This window comes from Equus asinus, chromosome 2 (assembly GCF_041296235.1).
Source record: "Equus asinus isolate D_3611 breed Donkey chromosome 2, EquAss-T2T_v2, whole genome shotgun sequence".
In the NCBI taxonomy this organism is placed as follows: domain Eukaryota; kingdom Metazoa; phylum Chordata; class Mammalia; order Perissodactyla; family Equidae; genus Equus; species Equus asinus.
Genome location: NC_091791.1, coordinates 62,109,426 through 62,129,708, shown reverse-complemented (window position 1 = coordinate 62,129,708; position 20,283 = coordinate 62,109,426). Strand labels below are relative to the sequence as shown.

General features: G+C 46.2%; 1 protein-coding gene across 11 annotated transcripts; it reads right to left on the bottom strand.

The window, feature by feature from the left end:
* Positions 1 to 54: 54 nt before the first annotated feature.
* On the bottom strand, positions 55 to 19,039 carry SEC24C (SEC24 homolog C, COPII coat complex component). Of its 11 annotated transcripts, XM_070490294.1 has the most exons (26): positions 18,688 to 18,794; positions 17,705 to 17,826; positions 16,723 to 16,921; positions 13,926 to 14,061; positions 11,726 to 11,901; positions 11,144 to 11,515; positions 10,699 to 10,835; positions 9,379 to 9,447; positions 7,944 to 8,055; positions 7,588 to 7,715; positions 6,260 to 6,398; positions 5,935 to 6,050; positions 5,638 to 5,762; positions 5,303 to 5,494; positions 4,996 to 5,089; positions 4,675 to 4,791; positions 4,159 to 4,329; positions 3,370 to 3,466; positions 3,128 to 3,273; positions 2,764 to 2,902; positions 2,496 to 2,614; positions 2,218 to 2,397; positions 1,783 to 1,974; positions 1,457 to 1,546; positions 1,161 to 1,306; positions 55 to 532 (listed from the first exon to the last, which is right to left on the bottom strand). In XM_070490294.1, the coding sequence occupies exons 3-25, from the start codon at positions 16,892 to 16,894 to the stop codon at positions 1,166 to 1,168; spliced, it is 3,360 nt and encodes a 1,119-aa protein (XP_070346395.1). In that variant the 5' UTR covers positions 16,895 to 16,921; positions 17,705 to 17,826; positions 18,688 to 18,794; the 3' UTR covers positions 55 to 532; positions 1,161 to 1,165. The 11 variants fall into 11 exon arrangements, with proteins under 11 accessions (XP_070346395.1, XP_044613124.1, XP_044613129.1 ...); XM_044757189.2 differs by lacking the exon at positions 17,705 to 17,826 and having other exon boundaries at positions 18,688 to 18,900; XM_044757194.2 differs by lacking the exon at positions 17,705 to 17,826 and having other exon boundaries at positions 1,157 to 1,306; positions 18,688 to 18,821.
* Positions 19,040 to 20,283: the final 1,244 nt, after the last annotated feature.

The following is a 20,283-nucleotide window of genomic DNA, read 5'->3' as shown; positions in this document are numbered from 1 at the left end:
AATCCTGGCAGGAAGGACTGGAGGGAAAGTGATAGTCGCGGGTAAACATGAGACTACTGGTTACATCTTAATTTATTTTATTTCTTTACAAATTAAAGATGCATTGAAAAATAAACCAATGAAGAGAAATGAGAGGTCCAGAGCAGGGGCATCCCAGGCTGGGAGCAGGCAAGCCTGGCCACCGTCAAGCCTAGCCCTTGTCCTGCCCCAGCCACTTCGGGTTGGAAGATAACTGTCAGCCACTCTGTCAATACCAAGGCCTGAGTGGTGTCCCAGCAGGAGAGGGCAGAGCTCCAGCCGCCTTTGCCTCTCTCCACAACAACCCTCATCTTGAGGAAGCAGTGTTTCCAGTGGGAGCTCAGAGTGGGATGTGGGCTGGCTCTGTGAGGTATTGCAAGTTGATGACCAGGCTCCCTAAAGAACCATCCAGTGTTGGGGCCTCTCCAGCTGGAAAGAAGGCTGATACCTCTCCCAGGTATTAATATACTTTGCAACTCAGTTCCCAGGCTTATTCATCTCTGACATTGTGCCTCTGTCCATGGAGTGATCACCAATCATTGCAAGAGAAAGAGCAGTGGAAGCAGAGAGAGAAAACTAATCAACCACTCTCAGTAACTTTGACTTGGCTTGCTGACTTCCAGGCCCAAGAAGGACCAACCACTTTTCTCTCCACCATCTATGGTCTATACCCCAGCTCTTGTGCACCTCTATGTTTTATCCCTAATATAGGAAGTTGTTGAGGACACTGAGCTAAATTAGCCACTCCCCTCACAGTAACGCTGGGATCTCCACTCCTTCTTGCCTGCCCCTTTCTTCTTGGAGGCTAGTCCAAAGGAATATGTAATATTGCAAGGGTCTGGGTGCCTCCAAACCCCCCAACACCAAATCATATACAGTGAACTGAGAAACTACATTCATTATGCAGGATTAGCAGGAAAAGGAGGATAAAGTGAGGGGATAGGGACACCTTCCATCAGCAGGACGTGACAGAGTGTAGGATAACTTGAGCCCAGAAAGAAGGTGTCTCCTTACACTTTCCCCTCCCCACAAAGAGACTGAGGTCAGATTACATGACTTATTAGATATGGGACTGTCCCGATTTCTCTGCTGTCCTGGGTACTTTCTGGAAGCTGGCCTGGGACCCTATGACATTTACCCACTTTCTCTAGCTCAGTAGCTGCCGAATCTCCTTGTGCATATGACAGAGAAAGTCCACATAGGATGCTCCCCCACTCAGGCTCTTGTCTTCCACCAGGAAGTGCTTGAACAGCATCTCCAGCTTGTCCTCCTGTTTCACCACGATAAGCTATGGCCAGAACACAGGGTCATGAGGCAGAGCCAAAAGGAATTAAACATGCCCTGAAATCCCATTATTCAGTCACTTACTCACTACCCACCCCCTTTCCAGGTGAGGACTTGACAAGGTAAGAAATCTAAGGTTCAGGATCAGTGTTACCTTCATGTACCGCGATCTCTGTGCCCTTAAGCTATCAACGAGGCCTCGCACCTTCTTAGATAGCGGATTATCCAGAACTGGCAGAATACTCTGGAACACAAAATTCATTTATCCTTATGGTAAGGTACACTGAGTCCAGTCAAGATGGGGCAGCAGAAATGTATGCATCATCTAAAACAAGGAAGCCTGGAAAGAATGACAACACCCTTCCTCCCCTCCAATTGTCCCCTGATATTTAAGGGGACTAGCACATGAATTTTATTGGCTCCTAATCATATCACAAAGTGCATTTCCACACCCATTTCTCCTTGACTCCCTGCTCTCACCAAGCCACTGGTGATCTGACTGAAGGAGGAGACGCTGAAGAGGCTCTGGACCACACCTTGTTGGACACTTGCTCCCACCCAGAGGAAGAGGTTGAGCCCATTCTCCAGCAAATATATATCCCCATCACTTAGACGTTCTTCAGATGCTCGAACTGCTGGTGGTTCAGTAGTACTCTCAATGGGAGACTTTGTCTAGACAAAAGGAAGGGGTGAAAGGTTGCCAAGAACCATAAGACATGTTTGGCTCATATACACACACAAAATTTGAGAGAGCTAAGTCCCTCAGTAACTCTCAGTGTGAAAATTACATCAGATAATGTAAGTAAAAGAATAAATTCATTAGTGTCAGACACAGATAACGTTAACCCTTCCCTTCCTCCTTCTATGATGCCTCTTTCTCAGTGCAATGTCTCAGACTTCAGCCCTCAGTCGCACCAATGGTAGAAGCCGAGGATAAAAGAAGACATTGGTCTCAGCCACATCCATGGAGGTAACCAGCTGTCGGACATAGGCACGGTCATCAGTAGTGACTTCAGCTCCAGGCTGCAGGACATCACTCTTCAACACACAGTTTAGGTAAACGGGGAGTAGCTTCATGCACTCAGGAAGGATCAACTGAGGGGGTTATCAAAGTAAAGATAATGATCATGAGAAGTCCCTCCCAAATGCAAAAATTTGTCCCAAGAACTCCTCCACTGACATGCTTGCCCTACCTGTCCTGCAGAGGAGGGGCTGGCACAGTTCTTTCTGTAACAGGCCAGGATCTGGGCACACTGGGTGATAAGAGCATCACGAACAGTCTTCACAGGGCTGTTCAGGACTCCTCGGTATGCTGGATGGGAAAGGGAGATAGCACAGTCACCAGTCAGCCACTCCATCACATGTGCCTTCCCACCACACCTACCCAGGAATGTTGAATCATTGACTATCCTGGACCTTTCTCTCATCCCTAAGCCCACCCTACCCTGCCTCTACCCTCACCAAACTTGGCCATGTAGTTGATGAGCGTGTCAGTCTCACAGTTTCGATACAAATCAGCCAGCTGGGTGCAGCAGTTCAGGGCCAGGTTGTGGATGCGGAGCCGTCGCTGCCCTGCACAGCTGGTGTAGAGCAGGGCACACTAGGGGAAGGGAGAAAGGGGGAACTCACACCCCTCCCTCAGCAAAGCCCTCTGAAAACTGCCCCTTTGCTATATTATTAAACTAGAGGAAAGACATGAGCCATCCCTTCCCCAGCCTCTTCTAGTCCTCTCTGCTCGCCCCTCTCCCTCTTCCTTGCAGCCTTATTATATACAGTGAAATGACACCTGACACTTCCTCCCCAGCCCCTGCCTTCCGCCTGCCACCTGCAGGAGGGCTCCACTCTCTTCATTGAGCCGATCATCATGCTTGAACTCCACGGTCACCGTCTTGTCTCCATCCAGCCCAGCCAGCTCCACATCTGTTGTGTTGCTCATGTAGAAAGCCCCAAAGAAATCTACAGCACGGATACCTGAGGCCACAGGGACAGAGCCAAAGGTATGACAGGTGCCACTTGCTTCACTCCCAGATTTGGCCCCCTACGTGCTCTTCTCCAACCAGGACTGACCAGTGCTTGTCCGGACTCGCATCACAGCATCAAAGCCAACGACCTTCTGGACATCCCGACGCAGGTCACTCAGGAACCGTTCTTGGTCATTCTCTACCTGTAGCACCCCAGGCCCAGAGTCACATCACCAACTACATAACATCCTGCAGACAATCTCCCTGCACCCCCTCTACTCTGCAAGCCTGCTGAATCATAATAACAATAACAGTGAAGATGATAATAATGATAATGATAACTTTGAAGCACTTATTACATGTCAGGTGCCACATTAAGTACTATACTTAATCCTGTTGATAAATCCTAATTAATAAGTATTAAAATCCCATTTTATAGATGAAGAAACAAAGGAGAGAATAATTAAGTAATTTATCCGAGGTCATCCAGAGAGTTAAGTGGTAGAGCCAGAATATCAACACTTGCGGCTCTTTTTTTTTTTCCTAAAGATTTTATTTTTCCTTTTTCTCCTCAAAGTCCCCTGGTACATAGTTGTATATTTTTTTAGCTGTGGGTCCTTCCAGTTGTGGCATGTGGGATGCCGCCTCAGCATGGCTTGATGAGCGGTGCCGTGTCCTTGGCCAGGATCCAAACCAGCGAAACCCTGGGCTGCTGAAGCAGAGTGCACGAACTTAACCACTCGGCCGTAGGGCCGGCCCCTTGTGGCTCTACTCTTTACACTATGCAGTTTCTCTTCCATTCCTATTAATGAGTCAGCAGCTAAAGAGCCACTCCACATCTAGACAGACATTCCCAGTCCTGCTTCTACCTGCCACCCAGAGTCCCATGCTGTACCTGAAAGCAAGCATATTTGTAGACAGAGCCACCAGTGAGTTGGGGAACAACACAGAGTGTGGCCACATCCACATACTGGTTAGGGAAGAGGAAGAGGTCTACACAGCAGCCTTGGGCCACACACTCTTTGGCCAGGGTCTGATAGGCACCTGTCTGAGGCTGGAACAGAGTCTAGGGAGGAATAGAAGAAAATGTTCAAATATCTCAGCTCCACCCTATTTGAGAACTGTATATGTAATACAGAACATTCAAATAAATGTAAGATTTCAGATCTACCTCATAGGAGTTTGCAATAGTAGTACAACGTTCTCTAAAAAAAGGGGTACCAAGGGCTTTGGGATAAGATGGGATAGAGAGGTGTGGGAGCGGTGGAGAAGGTTGGCAGTCACGATGTGACATGGGAAAGGGCAGAATGTCTAGTTCCAGTCCCTCTCAAGAAACTTGAGAGTATTGCATTGTGAAGAGTCACCACCTTCCTCTATAATGGAAAATCCTCCCCATCTCCCAATCCCACACCTTCTCCTTGTCTGTGTTGATCAACTTCCTGTCATCTCTGTTCTTCAGTTTCCCTGGGGCCTCTGCAATGGGCAGGGAGGTGTGGAACAGAAACAGCTTCCCTGCACACTCAGCAGCCTAGAAAAGAAGAGAGGACTACTTGTTCATTCTTTCCTTTATTCATTCATCCCTTCCCTTGTCATTTATTCACTGCCAACTATGTCAGATGGCCTGACTCACTGGACAGTCATCAATGGCTGAAGAAATGGGGGTTGTATCCCAGGGGGTAAGATGGTCAGGGGAAAGTGGGGCAGAGGAGGTTGCCAGGGAGTCTAGCCCTACCTTCAGAGCCTCCATTCCAGCCTGGATAACTGGGGCAAATACTGTCTCCGTCTCCCTTGTGTCTGCAAACATTTCCGGAATCTGATCCAATAAGCTGAAGAGATAGGTGATGTGAGGCAATCAAAACTGCTGTCCAGATTCCAGATTCCTCCGTCCTCAAGAGTCTCTCAAGAGTCATCTCACCCCCAGACTCTGAAAACACCTGAAGCACAGCCCCTGTCCATTTGCTGACCTCTTTGCTCAACTCTCTGGCTTTCTGTGGTTGTACCCACCCCAGCCTCGCTTTACCCCACAATCTGGCTCTTACCTGGTGATGACTGCCCGTGACTCATTGACATTGACCAGGAAGCCATCCAGCAGTGGCACAAACATGTCAGCCACATCAGATACAACCATCATCTGTGGCTGGGCCAATGAACTCTTCACATTGTAGAAGTGGAGCACTTTATTATAGGTGACAAAGCCAACGCGGATTGCTGACTCTTCTGCCCTGCCCTCCCTGTAGAAGGTGACATTGTTACCCAAACTTGCCACCTTCTCCACCACCCAACTTCATGACATGAGGCGCCATCTGCTGAGTCAACCCAGGCCACCCACCCCCATCATTATCCAAAGGAAGCACCTGGGCTCCATAACTCTCACCTAGGTAGACAGTCTAACAGTGACTTGAGCTCCTCACAGAGGAGCCTAACAAGACCACTCCTGATGGCATTGTAGGAGACGTCAATCATGAAGATGAAGGCAGGAGGGCTGGGAAATTTATTATTCTGCAAAGGAAGGAAATGTTGGGGGGAGCGAGGTATTGGTAAGCAGTCCACTTGACTAGTGAGAAGTCAGCATCAAAGGGGACAACAAAGGGTTCAGGGAAATGATCACAGCAATTCTTAGTTGTCTCATTATCCTCCACCCACTGCTCCTCCCCATGCTACCTTCCCTTACCTTGCAGTAATCTACAGTGGCCAAGAATTCATAAGAGCCCAGGGATAGCTCAGGACGGTCATAAGCATCCACACGTTTGCCGGTATGATCCAGATGTTGAAAATACTGGGGGGGAACTGTGGGAGTATGACAGAGTGTTACTCAAAGGTCCACTCTCAATCTTAGTAAATCTGGCCCTGGCTGAGCTCGCTCTACTGCCCCATATCCCCATATGTGCCCTACTTCCCCAGTTCCTGAACAATGGACCCTCGTCTATCTAACTAGAAAGAGAAAAATGAAGACGCAATCCAGATCTTTCCCCCAGTCCCAGCCTCTGTGAACATACCATCATTGATACAGCTGCAAAAACAGCACTGGAAACGCCTCCCTCCCTCAATGAACTGCATGAAGGGGCACATGTATGCTTTGCAGCGATTGCAGCGCAAAGGGCCAGATTCTCCATGATCGACGACATACGGTGAAGCCTAAGGAGCAAAGGGCAGGGGCTCAGACACAGAGGGAAGTTATGGTGGGTTGAGACACGTGGCAGTAGATGAGGAGGAACAACCTGAATGGAGAAGAGCATGGCTCAGATATTCTGTGTGGGATGGAGTACAGTGAAGGAGGATGAGGACAAATGATGAGGGTACTGGTCACAGGAATGTCCCTAAGAGTTTAAATTCTATAGTTCCTGCTCCTTGTTCCTCATCTCCAGAATTTCACTCCTTCTTGAAAGAGAAGAGGGACTGTAAAACTGGCTCTAACAAGCCAGGGGCTGCCATGGGCATATGAGGAGAAAGCCAAAGATTACCTAGGATTCTCCTTTCTGGCCCTATCTTCAATTCCCTTCACTCTTGCCCTAGGGATCTTGACTCCTGCTTCATTCCCCAACCAAGTATCTATGACACTTGTCCTCCCCCATCCCTGGGTTTCTGTGACACCTACTGATGCCCCAGGCAGATGTCATCCTACAGATAAGAGACCAGCAGCCAGGTGTCCAACCATCCCCACTGAGATCCAGGAAGAGAGAAAGAGATAAACACAGAGCAAGACAGAGAGAAAAAAGCAAGATGTAAAGTGAGCCTTGAGCTTCCAGTTAGAGAGCTATCCACCCTAACTTTGATAAGCTAGGCATGAACATGAGGGTATCCTACCAAGGCCTGGCAGAGCAGCTGCCAAGCTCTTTCTCTTTTCATGCTGATTTCAGGTATTAGGGTGACAGATCAGGGCCCAAACTAGGTAAGAGAAGGACTACTGGATCCTAATCTACCTTTTTTCTTACATGTTCTCCTGACATTCCTAACCTACCTGAGATGATAGGATAGCATAAAAGAAAAAATAGAATGATGTGCTTCCAATCATCTGGAGGTGACCATGCTATGTGAGACACCTGTAGCCAGCTGTCTCTTCCCCTACAAGTTGGCCCTGCCTCTTTTCATATTGTTTGTTTTTCCTATGGACCCTGCTCCCATCCAGCAATTTCCTGGGCTTTTGCTCTCATCCCTACCACCCGCTTCAGGCATGGGCCCTTGGATAGAAAGTTACTGAAGATACTCTCTCCCCACACCCAACCAAGATTCTTCCTTTGTGATTGCCAGAATCACATCTAGGAAGACATCTTATTCCCCCACCCTTCCTCCCTTTCATTATACTCTAGTGCCTTCCCTGACTTACCTCCTCTGGGGGTAGCCTTGCTAGTGGCTTGATGACAGCTGCCAGAGGCACCTGAGCCTGCTTAGCCATGTCAGATGTGCAAGGGATATTATAAGATGTGCATCGGATGTATCGGGGACTTGCATTCCCTGAAGACAGAGGAAGAAAACCTGAGTCAGATCATAGAATCCCTCCAGACACCAGCTCTCCATTGTCGATCCACCCCATTACCCCCACAAATACTAGAGCAGATTGTGGCTTTTTTCCCCTAGAGAATAATGAGGGACTGGTCTCTGATTAAAGATTGACGAGCCCCATCCATAAGCTGATAATCTTGGAGAAAAAGCCCTGTAGGGAGGAGTTAACGCCCTTCTCACCTTGGTCTTTCACCAGGAAGTTGGTGGTGACTAAGGGTGGCACCTGGCCCCGTACTCCAGTAACAAATGGCTCTGAACCCCGGTTATTCCTGTCATCCTCAATAACCTGAATCTGTAGGGAAGAAGTGACATGAGTAAAGTGACAGAAGAAAAGGAAATACCAGGTCCCAGAGAGCCAAGAGAAAGAATGGCTGGAGCTGAAGCACAGAAACTAATAAATTGCCAAGGAACATCTCATGCACCAGAACTGCTTTCTTTCTGGAGATAATATAAAATGCCACAATACCAATCTTTTGCTCTATAGTCAGCAGCAAAATGTTGGACGGGCAACACTGAGAATGGGCTTCTTTATGAATCACCCTGAACCCCAATCAATGGTGATCACCCTGTTATTCCCCCAACTCCAGGAAAGCTCCAGCTCTAATCACAAACCTTCAAACATGATCAGATTCCACTTCCCTCCCCAGCAAGCATTCCCCTCCCCTTCTCTCCCCAGGACACATTTTGAGTCAGAGCAGGAAAACAGACAACAGTAACCATGTAAAAATGAATCTACCTGGAATGACTCTACAGTCAATGAAAGTAAAAGGGACAGGGTGAGGAGAGGATTAAACAACCAGAAATGATCAGGTAAGGTGAGGAAGCCGATGCTGCCTTATTTTCAGGTTAAGCATCAGTGTGTAAATATGGGAGAAGAGGATAAGTACCCAAGGCTTATAGCCCAAACCTCAGTCCCCCACATTTTGACAGACCCAGTGAAGGAAAAAAATGTTTTGCAAAACTGGTAACCAGATCTTTGTGCAGGCTGATAACCTGTGGTCAGTTACTTCAGGATGGGTTTGGTAAAACCAGAAAAAGTAAAGGGAGACTAAGACTCTGTATCTCATAGCAGAAAGAGTTGAAGCTTAGAAATATATCAGAGTCAAAAAGACTCTCTAGATGAGAAAGTGGCCCACACTTTCCCAAACCAGCAGTCCCTTTCCTTGTAAGAAATGCTAATATCCCAAACTTGTACATTAGTGGCCACCTACCCAAATGTTTCTCCACAACAAGCTGTAGACAAATCAAACCCAAAAGAGAAAGATCTACTGCTCAGCTTTATCCTGTTCCACCATATGTCACATGCAGGCTCCTAGAGGAGCCAGAAAGCCTAAAACCAAAGCATAACGTGCCACCTGACCCCGCCCTTAGAGCGTGACTTTCTACCATCCCATACTTAGGGCACTGCTAATAGCTTGCTACTTCTCCATTACATGGCAATTTGAGGCATGCACATCCTTCTAGTTTGTAAAAGTGAGGGTCTATAAGGACTAAGGGAAGAGGACAGAGAGGGATGGACATGGTGGATGAGGCGAAGATGAGGTCACAGGCATGCATGGATGGCACTAATACAGGATGACACGCACACGCACACACCCCCACCCTCTGCACTTACTGGACTAGGAATGGCATCAGGGTCTATTCTGTGCCTGGTTTTCTGCTGAGGAGGCAGCTCAGTGAGTTGCTTTTAGTGTTTTAATAATAAAGGCAGCAGGGGAATACAGGGAGGGAGACAAAAGAACAAGAAGCAGATGTTACTTCTCTCAACCCTGATGAGTTAGACATGAACAGCTGGAGCCCAGCTCAAGCTGCTGAAATCGGGCCCCCTCTAGATCAGAAACTCCAAGTCTTTCTGGCCCAACACAGAGGCTTTAATGGCTCAGACTATGATGTAGAAAGATAAGGAAAGGTGCAAACAAGAGGCAAGCAAGGGTTATACAGGGAGGGGCTGAGTGGGAGAAATCTTAAGAAAGAAGACGAGGGATGTTCCCTCCAAAAGGCCAAACCTCCCATATCTAAGGACTATTCTTATACTGAAAGAAGCTTCCTCTCACATCCAATCAGATTCTCCTTCTCACTGAAGAAGGGGAAAGGAAGGAGGGGTTGTTTAATCCTTTCAGGTCCCCTTTAACCAACAGGGTCCCTCACCATGGTAGTTCCTCAAAGGAAGAGGGAAGAGAACAGAATGGAATATGGCAATGGCTAAGCATGGTGAGGTAACTGACATAGTAAATGTTGCAGAAAGAACCCTAAAGTGGTCCCCACTTGGGAGTACAGTCCCACCCTCTATTCCAAGTATGATAAGGAAAGCCTGAGGATTCTGATGGCTCCAATGGTGAGGTTCACTTTCTTCCTGGGAGAAGCAGCTTGCCCTTATTGCCTTGGTAAACTATAGATCACTCTGCCCCATCAACACAGCAGGAGCCTAGCAAACAAAAGTACTGGAGGCTTCCTCCTAAAACACTGTCCAATTAGGGGCAGAGAGAAACCAGTGGGGCTTTCCTTCTCTTAACACCTAACACCAGAGAATTCTCACCAGCTCTATCCATTAAGAAGACTGCTATCCTACTAGATCTAAGCGGACAAGACTTGGACTTAACGAGTACTCCACAGAAGGGCAGAGGTTACTATGCTATGTCCAATAGTGACAGAATGCAGCATTCAACCCAAAGCTCTAGTGAGAGTGCTCATCACTCTTGGCTTCCTTCCCTTCCTTTCCTGGCCAGCTATGGAGTAAAAGTGCCCCCAAAAAACTTCTGAGGCCTCAAGTTCCAGTTCAAAGAGTCAAAAATTACATCTAGGTTCTAGACCTACAAGATGATGAATGAAAAGGGAAAATAATCAGAAAACGCTAGGCAAACCATCCATCTAGGTTGATTCACTTACTTGGCAGTTACAAACTCCTTCCCCAGGACCACATAAAGTATCTACTTACAGGGCTCGGGATGGCATCAGGGTCCAGACGCTTAGGAGGCAGTGGTTGAGGAGGCCCAGGCTGACTGCCAAAAGTGGGTGCTCCTGGGTAGGGACTTCCATAATTGGGCTGAGGGCCCCGACCTGGTCCAAAGGAACCTGAGAGACAAGGGCATAAGGTTGATGAACTCAGAATCTCCTCCCATCTCTTCTTAAGGCCTCAGAGAAATGCCTAAACTCCTATAAACGTAGAATTACGAGGTACAGTGATGACCATTCAGAGATAGACCACACTATATGAATTACAATAAAAAAGACTGTCCTATAAACCCCACATCCTAGGACTAATTCCCTGAAGCTATCCATTTAGTTCACCACTTAGCAAGCAATACTAAAAGCAAGCAAAAACAAAAAACATCTTAAAAGTGAAGCCTTTGGCTCCTAAATAGACCTTGGGAAAAACTCACCATTTTGTTGTAGCTGATAGCCTGGCTGCTGGGAGGAGTGCATAGGTGGTGGTGGTCCCGGGGGCCCAGTCATCTGGGTGCCAGGGGGCAGAACTTGAGGAGGAGGTGAGGACACATGATTGGGCTGGCTCACTGGGGGTCCCCCAAAACCCTGTCCAGGCAGGAGTGGACCACTCATTGAAGGCATCCGAGGACCCCCTGAAGCTGGGGGTGTGAAGCTGGAGGCCTGTGGTAGGGCAGATCGCTGGGGAGGCTGGGCCCCAGGATGACCCTGGGTCTGGCTAAGGGGCGGAGCCTGGCCCTGAGAATAGGAGCCATACAGACCAGAGTTAGGGAAACTTCCTGAGGCTGAGGCCAGCGATGTTGGTGGGCCTGGGAAGTAGAAGAGCTAGAGTCAGAACCCCAGTCATTCTGTCTCCTTGTTCAGTAAATCACTTCCCTTTCCACATAACAGGAGCAGGAATGAATGTCCCATCTGCTGGGCTCAGAGGCACAAGAAATAAGAGATTCAGGTATACCCTCAGAGCCTGATGCTTCTAAAAAGAAGGGGACAATAACATTCCTGTGGTCACAGCTACTCACCATAGCCTAGCCCCAAAGTAGGAGGGGCTGGGGCCATAGCACCACTGATCTGCATTCCAGCCAGCTGGGCAGTCACCTGTGAACTTGTCGGGAGAGGGCCATAGGGCTGAAGGACAGTTGGCTGGCTGACCACAGGGGCCAATGGGGCTGACCCAAATGGCTGAGACCCAGAGAGCCTGTGAAAAGAAGGGAGGAGAGGTGACCACTAGGCTGGGATACTCTTCAAAGTTGGCAGAAGCTCCACATCATACAAGAAACTATGTTGTTTTACAGCATCTTACTCTCATCTTGAGCTCTTTTATGGCTTCATATTTTTGTATATTTGTGGATAAATTACATTCCTGATGATCTACACTGTGATTATTCATGGCAAATCTTGTTTTCCATTAGGTTCCCTCCACAAACATATGCTGAGCACCCTCAGATCAAAGACTATTTACTCTACTAGTTAGATTATCATCTCCTCGACCTTTTGTTGACAAACCACCTCAGTTTTGTGATCAGAAGCCCTGAAGGAGTTGAAAGGGAAAGTGCACAGGAGCATTAACACAACAGATGCTTAATAAATATAGGATCAAACAAATGCAGTTTGATTAACTTTTAAACCAAAGTATTTATTAGTTTATCCTGGGAGAGGTGTTAGAAAGATCTGTAAGACCAGAGAAGCAGGTCAGCTGAGTATGGCATTCTGTACTACTCAGAAAGAAGGTGATAACTCGACCAGAAAAGGACTAGAGAAACAGGACATAAACTAGGTAGCCTTCTAGCTGGGTCTATCTAGCAAAGCCTCCCTGTTTGGATAGCTATGGGGACACTCGCATGGTATCAGATGGCACACTAAAATATAAATACAAAATCACTCCAGTATCATTGTACACCAACTAGCAACTGCACTGGTGTTTACAGTGATATTACTGCAAAATCTATAACATAGATTATTATACATAAGCTCCTTCTGGGATTTCAAGAATAAATCAAATTCTTCACAACAGTCTCTGTTACATTGAAATTCTGATTTATCCTCCCTTCTTATTTTGTCTCTACTAAATATCTGGTCTTTATTAACTTTGCTCAGCTTCTGTTAGTTCTGCAGTTTAACACTTTTCTTTGATTCATTCAGCTAAGACACTCTTCACCCAGATCTTTGGATAGCTCCCTTCATCATTTCACTGAGGTTTCAAATATCACTTCAGAGAGGCTTTCCTTGACCAATGTATTTAAAACAGCTCCCAACCTCCTCACCAGTCATTCTCCATATGTTTACTCTCTTATTTCTTATTTATATTTGTCTACTTGTTATCTTCTGTGTACTCCACTAGATTTTAAACTCCATGAGGGCAGAGACTTGGTCTGTTTTGTTTACTGCTTCATCTCCAACCTCTAGAACGACGTCAGACACATAACAGTACGAAATAAATATTTCCGAGTGGATGAATGACTGAATGACTACCCTATACTGCTTCTGAGTTTTCTAACAGACAGGGTTAAGAAGAGCTTCCCAGACTCTTTCTCACGCTTACATTCAATGGTAAAAATGCATATCCTGGACACACAATAAAACTGTCAGAAAATGACTTTTCCACTACCACACATTCTACCCATAGTTATACTTTATTCTTTGTTTACCAAAAAACAAACAATACTCCAACAGAGATGACTGCCCTCCTTTAATGGACTTCCATGGGAAGACAGGGATTTACTGAATCATGCACCACCCAACATTTCATCATTCATGTCGTTTTCCCTTGAGTATCTTTCTTTTCATAACTTTTTCATGGTCACACTCAAACTTAACCAGTAAGTCCTACTAAGTGCCTGATTTAGAAGATAAGGGGAAGTCAGAGAAGAAATAAATAATCCTGAGGTCCCTTCTTTCTGTTTCTCCCTTAGGGTAGGCTCAGTAGGACCACAGCAATTATTGAAGACATATGTGTAGTCAAGGAAAAAATTCAAGTTCATGGAAAGAGAAAGAATACACAAAAGAACCAAGTACTAAGATGGGTCAATAATCCAGAGTGGACACCAGCAGCACCTATAACCTGGAAAAATAAAAACAAAATACAAAAAGTCGGAGGGAAGAGAAAAAGAGATCTAAGGGAAAGGCAAAAAAAGAAAAAGAAAAAGGAAAAGGAAATAGGCCCTCACACATTCCTAATCCTTCATTTCATCAGACCAATTTTAGGTTGACACAAATACATACCTCTGCATCTGAACAGTGGAGCTTGGCCCATTCTGTACATCTCCTTGGCCAAACTGGCCATATGCAGCCTGGCCACGAGGGGTCTGTGCTGTCGTTGCTGGAGGTGCTCCCGAAGAAGGTGGGGCTCTTGACACACCTAAGGGTAAAGGACAGAAACTAAGTGAGTGAGAAATAACTCGCTCCTCTACCCTAAGCAAGGAATACAAAGCAAGGATCAATAAGCTCAGACCTTCACTGGCCCAATACTACAGCTTTGTGTTTTTTGAGGGGGTTTTTTGCTGAGGAACATTTGCCCTGAGTTAACATCTGTTGCCAATCTTCCTTTTTGTATATGAGTCACCACCATAGCATGGCCACTGATGGATGAGTGACGTAGGTCCGTGCTTGGGAACTGAACCCAGGCCATCAAAGCAGAACACACCAAACTTAACCACTAGGCCACCAGGTCTTGCCCCCAATACTACAGTTTTGCAATGAAAACACCACCATCAACAAGCAACTCCAGCTACAGCAGATTCCAAACACAATGCCCAGCCAGATAGCCTCCACTCTCCTAGACAGGTATACTATAGGTGAAGCTATAGCTAGAGACACAAGAATGTAGGGCCCTCCTATGATCACCATACACTCTCACTCAATCCAGGACAGTCTAATGTTCTTACCCTAGACAAAAAGTCAACTTTTTTAAGGAAAAGATCCTACTCCAGAAATTTAGAGCATATAAGAGAAAGGTGGCACAGAAGACGACCAAATAATATACTCAACTAGATTGTAAAGAAAGGCACCTCTTGGAAAGACTATTCTGCTAACTTCTTCTTCATATAGTCTACTTATCCTAACCATCTTCTTTTTCATCCTCTTCTAAATGTTGACACTCCTAATAGCACATGACTCAGGAAAGTGTTCTCATAGATTGGAGACTCCCTTTCTGCCCAATAGGTCAGTCAGGACAGTTGGCCTGCTCTCTCATTAGCGCTGCCACCTATGTCTTCACAAAAGCTGTACTCCATTCTTTCCACTCATCAAAGCTGCCATCAAAGCTACTTCTACTACCCCCAATCATCCTTCCTGCATACTATCCCCAACCATCCTTCTCACATGAAATGCAGGAAGAAAGTGATTAGTTACTTGGCACATCCCTTTGAAACAATTGTTTTGATCCCTGCTCAAACAATTGCTTTTCTTTTCCTCTGTCCTCAGTAGAGATTAGACACTATAGAACCTACCTATAGGAACACGATTAATCTGAATCTGCTCTCTAGCCATCACAGAACCACATATGTTTTCCTCTTAATAACAAAGCTTCCTCTTGAGACAATGCCAAACTCCATCTTGATAAGCCAGGACTCGACAGATCAGAGGTGGACTCTGTCCAGCCAAAGTCCCAACCTAGAGTAAGGCTCTTCCAAAGACCTGAGACCTAATCTCACCACTTTGCTATAATTAAAATAGTAATACTTCTTTTACTTCCCAAATCTTACCTATGGTAACTTTTTTTCCCTCCATATCCCTTTATGCAATTTACTCTCTTAAAAAGCATTAAGTGGGGCCGGCCCAGTGGCACAGCAGTCAAGTTCGCACATTCCGCTTCTCGGCGGCCCGGGGTTCACCAGTTTGGATCCCGGGTGCTGACATGGCACTGCTTGGCAAAAGCCATGCTGTGGTAGGCGTCCCATGCATAAAGCAGAGGAAGATGGGCATGGATGTCAGCTCAAGGCCAATCTTCCTCAGCAAAAAGAGGAGGATTGGCAGTAGTTAGCTCAGGGGTAATCTTCCTCAAAAAAAAAAAAAAAAGCATTAAGTGTTTGCCATATCTTAAGTCCTCAGCTAGCCTAACCAAAGATCTACTGTTAAGCGTTTTCTAAAAGGGGCTTATGGATAATCTGTAGTGTACCAGCTCCTCTTCTTAAAAAAGTAACATAAAAGCCAAACACTGATCCTAAGTCATCACCAGATTAGTTTTCTCTAGTTGCCCTGAAATTAAAGACCATCTAAACAGCAGAGGAAATTCAAGCAAAAGAAAAGGAATGAAGGGGCAGGCCCCGTGGCCGAGTGGTAAAGTTCCCATGCTCCGCTGCAGGCGGCCCAGTGTTTTGTTGGTTCGAATCCTGGGCGCGGACATGGCACTGCTCATCAAACCACGCTGAGGCAGCGTCACACACGCCACAACTAGACGGACCCACAATGAAGAATATACAACTATGTACCAGGGGGCTTTGGGGAGAAAAAGGAAAAAAATAAAATCTTTAAAAAAAAAAAAAAAAGAAAAGGAATATCAGCAGAAAGATATGACAGGCACCAAAAATCAGGAACACAAACACCACACTTTTCATTTATGAACTAGCTCCTTTTGTCCCAGAGTCACTTATAAATAGAATCATTAATCCAATGAGAGATATTATCAATATACACGAGGAACAAGTGATTTCAGGGAGACTTTAGGTCACCAGGAAATATTCAATCCTGGTCACAGGCCCTGGAGGAGCTGTGACTACAACCCTTTCATCTAGCTATGAACAATGCAGGAGAGGCTGCACAGGTAACACCCATAGGAAGTGAACTGCCATTGAGCCTGGAAGATGTGCTCCCACTAGATGTCTTAAGGCAGAAACACAGTCACCCTATACAAAAACAGGGAAGGGAAGACTGCCCACAGGCCTCTCGGTGACCAAGAGCCAGATTCATGTTCCTCAATCCCAGTGACTTCAACTCTTTAGGCAGTTTAGGCAGGGCAATACAACCCAACCTGAAGACTACTGATTCCCCTTCTTAGCTCAAACGAAACTTGGAAACATACCCGGGGCAAGTGTTTCCTGATAGCCTGGTACTGGGCCATTGTAGGCTCCATAGTGGGTAGGAGGAGCTGTGGACCCTGGTTGCCCACCATAGCTGGATTGATGATACCCTGGGTAGACAGGCTGGGGCTGCCCAAATGGCGGCACAGGTGGAGCTGACTGGTTGACGTTCATTATGAGAGCATCCCCACTTGGTCTCACCTATTAGAAGAGAAGAGAGAAATTAGGCAAAATCAGCTTTCTGAAGAGAGAGCAACTATTCAGGGTAGGAAGCAAAGATAAAAAAGGACTGGCCTTATCGGGTATGATGAACCTAATCATTCCCACACTACTATCGGATCTTTGTAATTTTCTGCTCCAGCCAGTAGCCAGATTACTTCCTCAAAGTAAGGATTTTGTTACTCTGAACCCCACGCTTTGTCACTGCCAAGAGGGTATAAATTTCAACGTCAGATAGGCCCACTGGAATGGAATAGCTGCCTCCATTCCCTAGTGGTATGATTTCTAGTAACTAGTCACACAAGGAATCTTGCCGCGATAAACTATGGTGATATCACAGGTAAATGAAACACTGTTCTCACTCTCCATTCACTCACTCTAGCATCCATTCATTCAGCAAACACCAAATACCCTCTAGTGTGTTAGTCATTTTTAACCACTCAGGCTATACTAAAAAAGATCAGATAAATTCCTTTCCCCTCAAAAGACAAATTTTAGAGTAACTGATTAGAGAAATGACATTCTTTGGCTAAACCGTAATTATCCCCAAAATGCTACTCCATCACCAGTCTTCCCACCAAAAGAGTGTATGGACGTTAGAACTGAAGTATTAAAATCATTAATTGTAAAGGACACCTGAAAACTCTAGCAAGGTACTAGATTAGAACTGAGTGCAGGCCAGACACAAAAACTTCTCATAATAACCTAGGGAAACAGTTCAGAGATCAGTGGAAAAGTTAGATTTCATGGAAAAAGATCATTCACCTTGTCATTCAAGCAGAGGGACTGTGAGTACTCCAAATCCCAGTGTACTTCTCCGACTCTCTTGTTTCTGCTCTCCTTATATGCTTATCATGAATCTGGACCACTACCAAAATTATTACAATCTTGCCCAGCAACAGAAGAATGAATTAGAGGGCCTTTCAAGAGTGCTTCCAAGAATAGGACTATCTGATCACATCTACTCTAAAAAGCCTTATCATTCCAACCATCCTTTAGACAGCAGGGACCCAGGAAGCAACAGAGCTCACAGCTGCTGCAGTGGAACAAGGGACTTTCCCCTTTGTTAAGAAGGGCTATCCTGACTATAGAAAAGAAAAGCTGAGCTGCCCCTGGACTAGAACTCCTTAAACCCAAAGCCATCTCAGGAGCTGTTCTTCCAAATCCTAAACCATGCACAGGTCACAACACTAAGCTTGACAGATGTCCCTCTCCCCTTTATCTTCCTAAAGTCAGTGTGGGGGTGGGAGTGGGAAGAAAGGAGTTTCTTCTCCACGAAATAACCCCCTCAAACACACCCAAGAGTTTGGAATCAGGCTCAAGTCTCGACTCCATTCAGGGTAGAAAGTCGAGGGTGACAACCTAGGGGGCGGGGCAAGCTTCCCATAGAACTCTGAAAGTAGTCGAGCTGTGGAGGCTGGGAGCGCCGGGCATCAAGACAGAGAAGCCAAGCTAGCTTCTCAGGCCACGATGAGAGAGAGGGCTACTCCATTAAACGTGGAGATCGAGCGTCCTGCACCCTTCAACAGGCTCTGGGCAGGAAGCGGGAGCCGGAACCTGGGCCGGGAGGCGAGAAGGGAGGGTCTAGGACTAATCCTGAATTGTGGATGCGTGAGGCGAGGGTCTCTCCCCGGGCCCCGCCCGCGGGCTCCTCCCTTCCTTCTCAGGCTGAATCCCGATCTGGGCAGTGATACCCGGACCTCTCCTCTTCTTTCCTACCCACCCAACCTCCCGATAGCTGTCCTCACCCGGCTCCAGATCCAGGTTCGACTTCGTTTCTAACGTCAAGGATCCCAGGCTCCACTTCCGGTTCCGAGAAGGCCGGCGCGTCGCCCCCGGAAGTTCCACCCTCTCGCTCCGGGGCGGAGCTACTCCTTCTGCCACGTCTGCAGTAAGCACGCGTTCAGGAACCCGGATGCTGCGCATGCGCTACTTCTCTCTTCCCATCTCGACTTCTTCCTGGGAGGCTCCGCAGATTGTTAGGCATTTATAGGGGGGCGCTTTCTCCCCTCAGATGTTCTGGTCACTTTATGATCCCACCCACTGAGATGGGATTGAGAAGGCTGGGTCAAACTATCTTTAGTAATGCCCACTCAATCCGCCTATGACATTAGTGACCTCTGATCTAGAGTCCTGTAGTCACTTCCTGCTGACCCCTGACCCCATTGATTTCCATATTCGAAGTTGTTCTCACCCGTGACCTTTGCTGGTCATGAGATTTGAAGAACGTATAACGGTGAAGGGCAGTAACTCTGCTTTCAGGCTTCGTATGTTTGAGTTCTGGCTCTGCAGTTCGCTAGCTTGGGCAACTTAATCTTTGCCTCAGTTTCTTTCACCTGTAAAATGGAGAGAATGCTAAATGCCCTTATAATAGCTTGTTGAGAGCATGAAATTAGACAAGTCACATAGATTGCCTGGCACCGAAGTAAGCACTCAGTGCAGGTCAGCTGTTATTACTTAACCATTTTTATACAGCACCTTGGTTTAGATGCAGAGCTCTGCCATAAAGCCTTTCCTGCCCATTTCCCAACTCCCTGCGTATAGAATTAATCCTTCCTCTGGGCAACATATGCATCTTGTTCATAGTTCTACTGTTGTATTTCTAAGTCAATATTGAAGTTTGTTTATATGCCTGTCTCCCTCCTAGACTGTGAGTCCTTGAAGGCAAGGACTGTGTGCACAGCCTGTTAACACCATAGAGCAGTGACTGATGTACCAGGTGCTCAATAAATGTTTGCTGAATTAAATTACTTCTTACAATACATAGGGTGATGGAAAAGTGGATACAGATAGGTGTGCATAAACATGCCAAGCCGTGTTAATAAAATATCTACTTATTTTTGGTTTCCAATACATGAATGTGCCCTATGTTAAGAGATCTCTTTCTATTATAAAACATAACATTATGGTGCTGCAACTGTAATTATCAAGAGTTTCCAGGAATAGCTGCTCTGCTAAGTGCTAAATGCTGTTTGCCTTGGTGTATGATATAGTCAAAAAAAATACTTCGGATTTACAGTCAGATTCTTGTTCCATCATTTATTAGCTATGTGACTTCAGATAGTTACTTTACCTCATCAGAGAAGACAGTATCTAAATATCCATTTATTTGCTATTCAAACATTTATTGAGTGCTATGTGTCAGCTGTTATGCTATGCCAGTGGCTTTCAATTAATGCAGAGTGCTCATTAGAATCACCTGGAAAACGATCCTATCAGGGAAGGCACAGTCCCTGAAAGGGTGTACATCAGTTATAGAGCCCAGAGAGCTAGTACTCTGAGTCCTGAATAAAGGACCCGTGCAGGAGAATGGGGAACAGGGGAGGGCAAAAGTTTTTACTATA